This window comes from Moschus berezovskii, chromosome 3 (assembly GCF_049115385.1).
Source record: "Moschus berezovskii isolate FMDL1 chromosome 3, NW_MosBer_1.0, whole genome shotgun sequence".
Taxonomy (NCBI): Eukaryota; Metazoa; Chordata; class Mammalia; order Artiodactyla; family Moschidae; genus Moschus; species Moschus berezovskii.
The window spans coordinates 107847022-107860693 of record NC_142462.1 but is presented as its reverse complement, the minus strand read 5'-3'; the positions used below and the strand labels follow the sequence as shown (position 1 = coordinate 107860693).

Genomic DNA, 13672 nt, shown 5'->3' with positions numbered 1-13672 from the left:
TCACTGGGTGTTCACAAATACCCAGATATCCCGAAGGTGCTTAGTAGGCATGCCGAACTGGTCCCAATGCCCAATGCAAATGTATATCAGTAAGTCGCTGAATACAATTTACGAGATCAGGAACACAGAAGGTTCCCACATATACTGTGTCTGACTATCGAATTCCAGGAATCCACTACTCTGTCCACTTTCCAGTAACTACATACCACTTTCTAGTTCGTGCCACCAACAGCTGTCACTATATGCTCACCAGTCTCCTAGTTTCCCGCCTTCCCTCCGCAAACCCTCTCCCACACTGCCCACAGGGGCCACTTTCTAAAATGCAGCTGTGGCCCTGACACTCCTCTGCTTAGAGATCCTTCATGGTCAGACCCCTGACTTTTTCTCTGGTCCCATCTCCTGCCATCTTCCTCCAGGCTTCACACTTAGGCAGGCTACAGTGTATAATACTCAGTGAATCAAAGGCGCCTGTTGTTCTTTCCGCCTGGACTGCATTCCCTGCTCAAATCTCACACCCCATTTACCCCTGATTTCTTCTGTCACAGAGGTTCTTCACTCCCTCATCATAGCACCCATCAAGCTATCTTGTTAGATGGCTTTACTTAACTGAATCTCATATAGGTTGTAAGCTGCCAGGAGGACAGTTTTACCACTGGATAGTGCTTAAGAAACACTGACTGAAAGAATAAATAAACCATTGTACTAGTCTGTCACATCCATATAAAGGGGCATTAGATTAGACGGCACTAGGGAGCTATCACTCATATCACCTCATTTAGCTCAACAGCTATGGGTCTCTGATTTACCGTATTATTAGTAGAATATATTTAGTAGTCAACATCATGGAAAAGGTTAGAAACATAAAGATTTCTCTAAGAAGAATAAAGTTTTGCTTTCATGCCTATTCAGATCACTTTCAAGGCCTTAAATCTGGAAGATGAACAGGCGTGCTGGTATTGTTTTATGTTTCTTTCATTATCCAGCACTCTTCCAGGAAGCTACTGATCTGTGCAGTATAATAGTAAGACTGGAGATAAATGGAGAGACTCAGAAGGCATGGCCTACCTCGAGGCCATGGATGCATGCTCAGTTGCTCAGCCATATCTGGCTCTTTGTGACCCTATGGACTGTAGCCTGTCTATGGGATTTTCCTCTGTCTATGGGATTTTCCTCTGTCTATGGGATTTTCCAGGCAAGAATACCAGAGTGGGTTGCCACGCTCTTCTCCAAGGGATCTTTCTGACCCAGGGATTGAACCCACATCTCCTGCATTGGCAGGCAGATTCTTTATCAGTGAGCCACCTAGGAAGCCCCATCTTAAGGTCACTTATAACTAAAGAAAGAACATCCAGCCTATTCCTAAAAACAAGAACAAATAGTAAAATCAGATCCTGAGGCAAGAGAACAATCTCTCAGCCACGCCAATATTTGTTATACCACTGAGATACATTTTTAATATTTATACATCTGGATATGCAACTCAGTATGTGAATATTTCATTGAATGTCATGGTCTTGGGTAAATGCAATTTAAAAAGGAAGACGAAATGCCAGTAGAAAATGAGCTAACTAGGAGGGGAAGAAAAGATTCAAGCAAGCGCTAGAGAAAGCGCCCTTGTAAATGTTTATGTGTTTCACAATGAGACTATATTGAAGCCTTTTTTTTCCCATTTAATTAAAAATCAATAAAAGTTATGTTGGATAAAGACTAAAATAAAAGAAAAGCTAAACAAGAGCAATGGCATGCCCCTGAGGATGTGCTTTGGTTTTATCATTTGTTTTAATTAGAAAGTTGCCATGTATCATCTGACTTTCTTATCGCATGAAATTACTGGTTTCCTAACTGATCGCCGAAGAATTGATGCTTTTGAACTGTGGTGCTGGAGAAGACTCTTGAGAGTCCCTTATACTGCAAGGAGATCCAACCAGTCCATTCTAAAGGAGATCAATCCTGGGTGTTCATTGGAAGGACTGATGCTAAAGCTGAAACTGCAATACTTTGGCCACCTCATGCGACGAGTTGACTCACTGGAAAAGACTCTGATGCTGGGAAAGGTTGGGGGCGGGAGGAGAAGGGGACGACCGAGAATGAGATGGCTGGATGGCATCATCGACTCTGTGGACATGAGTTTGAGTGAACTCCGAGAGTTGGTGATGGACAGGGAGGCCTGGCATGCTGTGATTTGTGGGGTCACGGAGAGTCGGACACGACTGAGCGACTGAACTGAACTGAACTGAACTGAATACTCTTTATAGTCCAATGATATCCTCTTTGGGCTCCCCAAGTGACGCTAGTAGTAAAACAATTCACCTGCCAGTGCAGGAGACATAAGAGATGCGGGTTCTTTCTCTGGATCGGGAAGATCCCCTGGAGGTGGGCATGGCAATCCACTCTGGTATTCTTCCCTGGAGAATCCCATGGACAGAGGAGCCTGGCGGGCCACAGCCCAAAGGGTCGCAAAGAGTCGGACACAACTGAAGCGACTTAGCAAGCATGCACGACATGCTCTTTGATCCATGCTTTGGTGAAATTCTTAGAATGACCTTCTTATTTACAAGCCCTGACCTCTGCCTTCATGAAGATGCCAATGCATGGTCAGACAAGGCTTCTGAGGCCATGAGGGAGGAGGGAGGGTGACTGCAGGTCTTTCCACTCAGATCTTTCTACTCGCCACTAATCCTATCCAGAGGAGAAAAATAGCAGTGGTAACAGTACCACTATAGGGGCAGGAAGCTAATTTTAGGATTTTTGTTTTGTCATCCTGTGGCTCCAGAAAAATAGCATATGATGCTATTTAAGGTCTGAGTTCCCCATCTTCAGAGTCTTTCTGTTTATTTCCAAATACATTACAGACAGTAAGGCAAGGGCCTCATCAATATTGTTCCCACTGCATCTTTAGGGCCCAACACATGGGAAGAACTCAATAAATCTTTATATAAAGCATAGATGAACAAATGAATGAATCTCTTCATCTCTCCATGTACCCATCAGTGGAGGCTGGAAAAAAAAAAACCTATGCTTCTTAGCATAGTAATTTCCCACTCAATTTTGCATGTAATACCATTAATTAACTCATCCATCCATTCAGACAATCACTTAGTCATTCATTCAACAAATATTTCTCATGCAATTAGAAGTGCCCAGCCATCTGCTGAACACTGGGAACTCAATCATGAGCAAAGCTGGCATTGGTCCCCACCCTCACTGGGCTTACAGTCGAGCAGGGGAACCAGGCATTAAGTACATCATCAAAAGCATGATGGACAGACATGTGTAACAGTGGAAAAGCAGGATTTAATGAAAATGAACATTGGTGGGGTTGGGGTAGTGGCTATCCAGTGAGAATGTCAAGGCCAACTGGATTAGAACCTTGATGATGAGTTAACAGACATCTCCAAGAACTCATCTGGCCCTACATGCCTCAGAGAGTAAACCACAAACAAACATGAAGGATGGGCTCTGAACCATTTGCAATAGAACTGGTGTCAGACATGTGAAAGGACTTCTAAGCAGGAAAGCCTTGGTTCATGTAAGTTACTTTGGTTCGCTGAAAGGTTCCAGGTTTACACATTAGCACCACAGTCAGGAGATATTTTTGCCCTAATTTGATCATCCATTCATTATGCTCCACTTACCTTTTGAAGCAGGTTCCATACCGCTGTCTAAGCATAAAGACACTCTGCACTTTTCAATTCTGATATTAAGTTTTAATTTACTTTTTGTTGCTTCAGGGTGTTTAGAATAGATTAATGAGTAAATTCTTCTATAGTATTTGTTTCCTGGAGTTGTTCAAATGATGGATATAATTTTAGATCTCTAAATAAATGAACCTGTTTAACACAGTGTTTACATTGTTTGAACACGTGTAGCTTAAGGGAAGGAACTTGTCTGTAACAGCATTAGAACATGATTTACATTTCTTTTTCTTGCTGTCTTATGTATCTTTGCAGTCACATTCTCAGCTCACTGAGAAACATCACTAACCTAGAGGTCTTTGCTATACGTGAAAAAGGAAAGAAGAAAACAGTTGAAAAGGCCACAGCAATAACTCTAAAACTGAGACATGGAAACCTTTAACAAGTCTCTAAGTCCAGCTGATGATTTCCCCAGAAGGTTCTTATGTTTTGGCTATATCTGGCTATTTTAACTGAGTCATTTGGGACTCACACAGCGAAATATCTGCCCCAAAAAACTGAAAGGGTACTGGATGCTAACCTGAAGGTAAGGAAAAGGAACTCTTTGGCTGTCATTTCTCATTCCTTCCTTCTGAAATATGCCTCCAAAGAGGAAGACCTGAACGGAAATAAAGCAGCTAACATGCTGGCAGCGTGCACTCCAACAGTGATGAGGAGAGGCTGTGACAGGAGCGCAGACCCACCCCCTACCCCCATCATAACATTGTGATCCACGTGTCACACCACATGGCAACGTGAGGAGGCCATTCTCCAATACCACGAGGCTTAACTAAAACCACGTGTAGTTCCAAATCTTGGAGCAGGAGTTTGGCTGTGGCTGAGTGCATCAAAACATTTGGAGGGTTAAAGTAAAAAATAAATAAATAAATACAGTGTATATCACAGTGTAATAACCGGCAAAGCAGCTCATAAGCCTTCTATGCATGTTTTTTAACTTGCTTAAAATTAATAGCCATTGTGAGCAACAGCCGACATTTTACAGCCTCAGCAGCCAATAAACTCACCCGTATCTGAAATAAGTGCTGAACGCTCTGCAGAGGCGGTGAGCGAGTTCTCGTTTACCACATGCTTGAGGACCGGCCAGCACCAGCATGGGGTACGGGGCATCCAGACTAGGCAGGGTGCTGCAACACAGGGTAGAGTGGGCACGCGTGTTAACGCATCCGGCGTGGAAGGCTGTCCACGTCGCAGTCACGGTGAATCCAGCTATCAGGCACTTGCTATATGCAGACACGGTATGGAAGGACGGTCCTACTTTCCAGAAGCAAGTTGATTACAAAATAGCGAAGAATTTACTTTAATACCATTTTTAGAAGGAAAAACACGGTAGGAGCGATATTCATTTCTGGTTGATGGAGTTTTCCCCCAAGAAATTCAAAATGAAAGAAATAAGATTTGCCCTCTCAGAGATAAACTTGTTCGTATCTTTTTTTGAAATAAATAATTTATTTTAATTGGAGGATACTTACTATACAATATTGTGATCGGTTTTGCCATACACCAGCGCGAATCAGCCATGGCGTATGCATGTGTCCCGCTATTCTGAACCTCTCCTCCCACCTCCCTTCACACCCTATCCATCTGGGTTGTCCCAGAGTACTGGCTTTGGGTGCCCTGCTTCATGCATCGAACTTGCACTGGTCCTCTTTTTAACATATGGTAATGTGCACGTTTCAATGCTATTATCTCAAATTATCACATCCTCGCCTTCTCCCACTAAGTCCAAAAGTCTGTTCTGTGTCTCCTTTGCTGCCTTCAATGTACGATCATTGTTACCATCTTTCTAAATTCAATATGTTGCATCAATTTACAGTATTCATCTTTCTCTTTCTGACTTACTTCACTCTGTATAACAGGCTCCAGTTCTTACCAATTGATTTAGAACACTGATGTGGGGACTTCCCTGGTGGTCCAATGGTTCAGAATCCTCCTTCCAACACAGAGGATGTAGGTTCAGTCCCTGTCAGGGAACTAAGATCCCATGTGCCACGGGGCAGCTGAGACTGCCCACCACAACGTGAGGGGCCTACGTGCCACAAATACTGAGCCCTCAGCCTCCAGAGCTCAACTGCCAAAACTAGGGAACGCCTGCATGTCACAACAGAGACCCAGGGCAGCCAAAATAATAATAATTAAAAATAAAGATAAAATGGCAAATTCACTATAAAAAAGAACACATGCAAAGAAAGCAACAATCAGTAACATTTACATGAACAATTACTGTGTGCCGGGCGCTATTCTAGGCACCCTACATGCATTACCTCATTTAATTATTTGCAGGAAGCTAATGAATTCATTAGTGAAAAGGTTGGCTTGAAGCTCAACATTCAGAAAACAAAGATCATGGCATCTGGTCCCATCACTTCATGGGAAATAGATGGGGAAACAGTGGAAACAGTGTCAGACTTTATTTTGATGGGCTCCAAAATCACTGCGGATGCTGATTGCAGCCAGGAAATTAAAAGACGCTTACTCCTTGGAAGGAAAGTTATGACCGACCTAGATAGCATATTAAAAAGCAGAGACATTACTTTGCCAACCAAGGTCCGTCTAGTCAAGGCTATGGTTTTTCCCGTGGTCATGTATGGATGTGAGAGTTGGACTGTGAAGAAAGCTGATCGCCGAAGAATTGATGCTTTTGAACTGTGGTGCTGGAGAAGACTCTTGAGAGTCCCTTGGACTGCAAGGAGATCCAACCAGTCCATTCTAAAGGAGATCAATCCTGGGTATTCATTGGAAGGACTGATGCTAAAGCTGAAACTCCAATACTTTGGCCACCTCATGCGACGAGTGGACTCACTGGAAAAGAGTCTGATGCTAGGAGGGATTGTGGGCGGGAGGAGACTGGGACGACAGAGAATGAGATGGCTGGATGGCATCACCGACTCGATGGACATGAGTTTGAGTGAACTCCAGGAGTTGGTGATGGACAGGGAGGCCTGGCGTGCTGTGGTTCATGGGGTCGCACAGAGTCGGACACGACTAAGCGACTGAACTGAACTGAAATGAATTCATTCTCCCCACTTAACGCATCAAGAAACTGAAGTACAGATAGGTTAATTAACATGCTCAAAGTAACAGCTAGTAAGTAAGAGCTTATATATGAATCTAGGCATGGCTTCCAGGTCTAAAAGACCAATTTGGACTAATTTACATAAAATCTCTTACAACAGGCAGAGCTGAAGTGTGTGGGTTTCACTCATGACACAAACTCTAGAAATGCAGACTAAAATATAATATTTTGAAAACAACAGGGCTGAGGTGCAGATTCTAGGAAGCACGGGGGCAGCGCAGCATAAGGTTTCAATCTCTCTAAACACTCACAGAAAAACAGAAAAACTCGAGAACAGAAGTCCATGGAAAATGTGGATAACAAAATCAGACGAGAAGCCACAAACCCACAAGACTTTTATGGCACTGGAATCTGTGCAGGAGGAAGAAGGAGGGAGTGATGGGCAGCATTTGAGAACAACAGAACCCCAGAACAACAGGTATCCAGCGAAAAGCAGGCAGGCTGGAACTGTACATGTCCAAAAGCCTACACATGAATGCTCATAAAAGCTGTCTTTTCAGTAACCAAACGCTGAGATCAGCCCAGATGTCCTTTGAGAGATGGTTGGTTAAACTAATTGTGGTGTATTCAACAAGGAATACTACTCAGCAACACAAAGGAGTGAACCATTGATACATTTAACAGCTTGGATGAATCTCCAGGGAGAGGCTAAGCAAAAAAATAAAGTCAACCCTCAAAGGTTATACATACATATATGATTCCATTTATATAGGCTTCTTGAAATGACAACATTCCAGAGAAGGGGAACAGATCATTAGTTGCCAAAGGTTAGGGAAGATGAGAAGGATGGAGGCAGCTGTTGCTATTAAAGCGAAGCAAAGGGATTCACATGACAAAACTCCTGTATCTTGACTAGGAAGTATTCTGTGCTCAGTCATGTCAATTCTTTGCAACCCCATGGACTGTACCCCTCAGGCTCCCGTGTCCATGGGCTCTCCCAGGCAAGTATACTGGAGTGGTTGCCATTTCCTACTCCAGGGGATCTTCCCAACTCAGGGATCGAACCCACGTGTCTTGCATCTCCTGAACTGGTAGGCAGATTCTTTACCACTGTGCCACCTGGGAAGTTACCCATTTCTATCTTGACTGGAGTGATGCTCTCATGTGAATCTACACATGTGATAAAATCACAGAGAATTAAATGTACACGAGTCCATGCAAAACTGGTGAAATCTGATAAGGTTGATGGATTGTATCAATGTCAGGTTCCTGGTTTTGATATTCCACTATAGCTAAGCAAGATATTATCACTGAGGGAAACTGGGTGAAAGATATCTGGACTTTTTCTGTGTTATCTCCTACAACTGCATGTTAATCTAAAATTGCCTCAATAATTTTTACGTGATTAAAGAGAAAAAATTTTGAAAGAAGGTGATGAAAATTGAGGATAGGCAAAGAAGATATACTTCCTAAAGGAGAAAACCAAAACCTACAGAACAGAGCAAATATTACAGCCTGTCATTTAAGAAAAAAGTTTCCTGAAAAAAAAAAAAGAACAACAGTATACAACATACCTGAGAATATTAGCCCAGAACAACTGGGCTAGAAATGTTGTAACAGTAATACTAAGGCATAGTCTAGTAAAATTGCTGGACTTTAAAAAGGCAGTGTGTGCTCAGTTGTGTCCAATTATTTGCAACCCCATGTACTGTAGCCCACCAGGCTCCTCTGTCCATGGGATTTCCCAGGGAAGAATATTGGAGTGGGTTGCCATTTCCTTCTCCTTAAAAAAGGCAGAAGTGGGGGTAATTATTTAGCTAGAAAGAGAACACATGATTTATACAGGAAAGAAAATTAAATTGTCATATATTTGACAGCAATTTTTGCATGAAAAGAAAACGGAGAAGCACTTTTAATATATTCAAGAAAAAAAGAGTGTGAGTCATGGATTTTATATACAGCAAAAGATGATTTTCAAGTGTAAAGGGCAGATAATCTTCCATATTATCAACATGGAAGATTTCAAGAGATACTGATTGCACAGCCTTTCCTAAAGAATGTGCTAGAGAACAAGCTTCATACAACTAAAATGACTCCAGAGGCATCACTATGAGGGCTGGCGGTGGGCAATGAATATGCAGTTACCCAGAGAACTAAGGCTAAATGACAGCAAAGGAGAAAGGACAGTGTGTGACGGATATATGTTCTGACAATATAAATACAGTGCACTATTTCAAAATGGAGTGATTGACACTTATATGAAATATATACAGTAGGCAAATTCATAGAGACAGAAAGTATATTAGAAGTTACCAGGGGGTGGGGGTAGCAGGGAATGGGGACTTATTACCTAATGGCTACAGAGCTTTCTGTTCTGGGCAATGAAAAACTTCTGGAAACAGATGGTGGTGATGGTCGCACAATACTGTGAATATAATTAAGGCCACTAAACTGAGCACTTTCAAGTGGCTAAAATGGCAAATTTTATGTTTTATATATATATATATTTAACCAAAATAAAAAACAATGGGGGATGGTTAACAGGAAGAACATCAGCAAAATGGATTTAATGCTTCAGTAATTATTACTACTGGTATTCTGACACTGTTGTCGTGTAATATGGGACATTAATAAAAGAGTAATCATGGGATGTTCTAATTTCACCTTCTTCAATGTCTTTGGTAAGGGAGAAAAGGAGATACAGATGTAACACGGATGAAATTCAGTAAAAGCTCAATTGTAGTCTTGAAGGTGAATTGTATTAACTGAGGAGGTATTTTACTATCTATTTATAGATAGAGCTATCTAGACACAGATTAGATAGACATGAAAGATTAAGTAGATGTAATAGGTAGGTACAAATAGGCAAGATGGATGGATGGATGAATGGATGGATAGATGGATGGATAGAAAAAAGAATCAGTAGATGGATCAATGAATGGAAGGAAGGAAGGAGAGAGGGAGAGGAGGAAGGAAATCCATTCCTAGCTTCTGTCCCCTAAAATACCCACAAAACAGTGACCAACCCAGTAGTCAAGGTTGCCTCTAGTGCCTACATTGTGATTGGGAAATACAATTTCTCACTAAAACGAACTAGGGCTTCTTGGAGAAATGGCTGATTTCAGAGTTCGGACAAGGCTTGGACAACATCAGTCTGGAGAACCTTGTCATATGAGAGAGCAAGAAAGCCATCACTAACTACCAGGGCAGAGTCAAGACAATATGAAAAATCCATTTTCATATTGGATCCTTACTTCAGCCTCGCCAGGAGAGAGGACAGTGATTCCCTAGTATCACAGTCTAAACGTTCCCAGAGAAAGAGTCAGGGTTTCTTTCCTGGAGGTTGACTTCTGGGGTTGCCAGGGAGCTGTGCCCTGACCCAGGGTGGGAAGGACAGGGCATGCCTCCTCCTGCCTCCACGAGCTTTACATCATGAACACTGCTCCATCCCAGGGCATCTAGGGCGGCTTGGCCATTTGCTATTCTCTGTCTGACAGCCAGAAATGATAAAGAAATGTGTGTTTATCAGACACTGCTGTAAATTTGCTTGATACATATTTTTATATAAATGTACCCTAAAGCATGAAACAACTAGCAATCTCATAAACTAGAAAAGAAATACAATGAGGACAATAAATGCCCTTCTTTTAAATCAAATGTGCTTTTCCAGATGTATGCAAATAAATGATAAATCATTTCACCTAGAGGGCTACCATAAATATATAAAACTGTCAACGTCTACATGATTAAATTACATGTAAAAAATCATGTCCTGGATGCAAAATAAAACATTTTCTCTCTGTGGGAAACCAACCGGGTGAAGTACAGGAGCAGACCACATGAAGAAGAAGAGCCATTTATAACCCAGAGATTTTATAAGTATTTTTAAAATGCCTTTGGGTACTGATAGAAATTCTGTATTATAATGTCAATGGCCATCTGCTTCAACAGAGTGTTTAAAAAGAAATGGAGAAATTGTGGTAAATCTGTCTTCAAACTTAAGAGGTGATGGTCTCTATTCCTGTGTTCAGCCAAGCTGGGTGACTCCTCCCTGTTGTTGACTGCAGCTCAGTGCAACCCCTGGAAAGGCTGTTTCAGTTTCCCTTCGGCGAGCAGGGACTCTAGGGACTCTCTAATATAGAACCACAGCTAAGGAAAAATTGAAAGTGGATAGAGACCATCACAATTCTCTGTTGATGAGGCGAGGGTCTGGGGTTCTCTCCTATAGAATGTATGTCGGCAAACTTTTCTTCCTTTTTCATTTCACCATCCTATGTCACAGGCTTCCCCGGTAGTAGCTCAGCTGGTAAAGAATCCACCTGCAGTGCGGGAAAGCGCGGTTCGATCCCTGGGTCGGGAAGCTCCCCGGGAGAAGGGATAGGCTACCCACTCGAGTATTCTTGGGCTTCCCTGGTGGCTCAGCTGGTAAAGCATCCACCTGCAATGTGGGAGACCTAGGTTCGATCCCTGGGTTGGGAAGATCCCCTGGAGAAGGGAACAGCTACCCACTCCAGTATTCTGGCCTGGAGACTTCCATGGACTGTTCAGTCCATGGGGGTCACAAAGAGTTGGACATTACTGAGTGACTACCATGTCACAGGCTAGCCCCCATTCAAGAGTCCAGATGAAAGAGGGAAGTTGAATCCACTTATCGCCACACTTGGGAAAATGCCAACAAGGGAGTCCCATGTTTGCACATGTGATGATGATATGCTATATCTGAGACAACACAGCCTGTCAAATGAAGACCCAATCCCTTCCTCAGAGAGGTGAGAAAGGAACGGGTCATAAGAGAGATGGCTAGGGAAATGAGGAGGTTGTCCGGTGCTGACCACCCCGAGTTCCACCCAAGGCGTCTCTCAGAATACCTGTCAAAGATCCTCTGTGGCTGCATCACGCTGTTGACCACATGGGTCATGTGGTCTTGGGCTGCGACCACTTCCGGGGGAGGGTTGTATTTATTCACGGCCGAGATCTTTTCCAGAATTAGAAATGCAAAGGGGAAAAAAAATTCATTGTACAAGAAAGACAAGACTTTCTTTACTGAAATGTTCTAGACATGCAACCAGGAATCTGTGTTCTGTCTTCACGTCTACTCTAGCTTTCCGAAAACGTAAAGAATGATAATTATTTTAAAATATTGAACTGGACCCCCATGGTCACCTATTTCTTTATATTTTCTGGTTTGGGAGGGAAAAAGCAAAACAAAAACAAAACCTCTAAAGTCTAAGATTACCTTTAATACAGTAAATGTTTCAACTTTTAGTAAGAGAAGAAGTCATAAAATTCTTAGTTCTAGAGTCCAGGTAGCTGTTATTGTAGAAGTTTTCCTCCTGCCATCATATCAAGAACTATTCCTATTATCTCAAATTCTACTAAACCTCCTCCTCTTTTAATATAACTTCCTCTTTTCAAAGATATGGGCCTTTTCCTCATGACAGACAGTTGTCTGTTCCCTGGCTTTGCCATCACTCTAAATACAGTATACTTGTCTACTACGTCTTTATCTAACAAGTGCTTTTGAATGTTCTCCCCTTTGCAAAACATTAAAGGGAAAGAGAAATCTAATAAAGTGCCTCTGAGTGTGAGAATAATAACAGACCAGCATCTATAACTATTTTTAACCAATATTTCAGAAAGGCATTTATGAACTGGAATATGTCTGCCTCTCTGAATATTTATACCTGCTTTTTCACTCCCATCTCAAATTTGCATCGGGTGTAAGAAACCCCTCATTAGTGGAGATTTCAGCTGACACCTGTCACGACAGCATGACAAATTGGCTACCACAGGTATGGTGTGGGGAGGCAGGTGCTAGCATTCAAGGTCTGGTTACTCTCAAGTTGTGTGTCCAGAAAAGAATTATTATCTTAAAGAGGAGAATAAAGGATTTAAAATACCAGAGTAGCAATTTGAGTCCTTTAGAGTGATATGGCAGAATGACATTGTAATTCATTTCATTATTAAGTGAAGATTTAGAGGAACACAGAATCACCGCCCCCCACATATGATAATTTTCCAAACTTATAGTCAGCCTTACAATTGCCAGCCTAGGTACATGAAGGCTGCTTCTGTCTCCCATGGCCATCTCCTTACTGAACCAAAAGCAGGACTTTCACTGCGTTTGTGTTGACACTCAGCTCTGCAGAGAGTTAAACAACTAGGCTCTAGGACAAGGAAATGCTCCTTAAATAAATAATGAATGAGCATACTGTTATATGCTCATTTCTGGATTGCAATGGTACAGCAGCAGACGGCATGAGCTTTTGAACCTATCAACTCATAAACACATGAAATATGACTACATACCTTTTCGTCCACTTTAATCTTCTTCTGATCCAATTCTGTTAATCGAAGTAGCATAAAAATGACGAAGGACCAATAGTCAGGTTTTTCCTGTTTAAAATATCAAGAGGATTATTTTGTTACCTTCCTTTCCCCAAATTAATAAGGAGCAGCAGTCTGCTTTCATGAGCCAAGGCTGTCTACCCACTAATGCTGCCATTCACACACACACACTAGGTCTTTACATTTTCACAATTGCAGTCCCCTTATATTAACAACTCAAATGCAGACTCTGCCTGGTAACTTATAAAGCTTTTCAAGTGTGTGATCTTGTTAATCTCCCTGTGAGATAAGCAGGACAAACCTGATTATCTTCATCTCTAAAGAGAAAAACACCTAAGGCTCAGGGAGGAAAAGTATTTCATCTAATGTTCCATGGCCAGTGATTGAAACCCTATCTTCTAACTTAAAGGAGTTTCATTATTATAATAATAGTAGTCCTTATTATGAATTCCTCATTATTTCTTTGTGCTGTTTTATAGTAATTTTGTATCATTAATTATGAATTTTTTTTACAATAATAAAATGATATTCATTTACAGAACAGTTCCCTTAATACACTATCATCTGCTGTGTTAGGATTATCTGCTTTTTAGAAATATAATTAGTTACGTTGTAT

The 13672-nt window shown here is 41.7% G+C and overlaps 1 protein-coding gene across 2 annotated transcripts in view; it reads right to left on the bottom strand.

The window, feature by feature from the left end:
• LRGUK (leucine rich repeats and guanylate kinase domain containing) overlaps positions 1 to 13672 on the bottom strand; it is a 109602-nt gene that overhangs the window by 56711 nt on the left and 39219 nt on the right. For both annotated transcript variants that reach the window (XM_055421291.2, XM_088832612.1), the window contains exons 9-11: positions 13018 to 13104; positions 11577 to 11683; positions 4700 to 4819 (exon numbers count right to left, since the gene is read on the bottom strand). In XM_055421291.2, coding sequence (XP_055277266.2) covers positions 4700 to 4819; positions 11577 to 11683; positions 13018 to 13104 — 314 coding nt within the window. The remainder of the gene's footprint in view (positions 1 to 4699; positions 4820 to 11576; positions 11684 to 13017; positions 13105 to 13672) is intronic.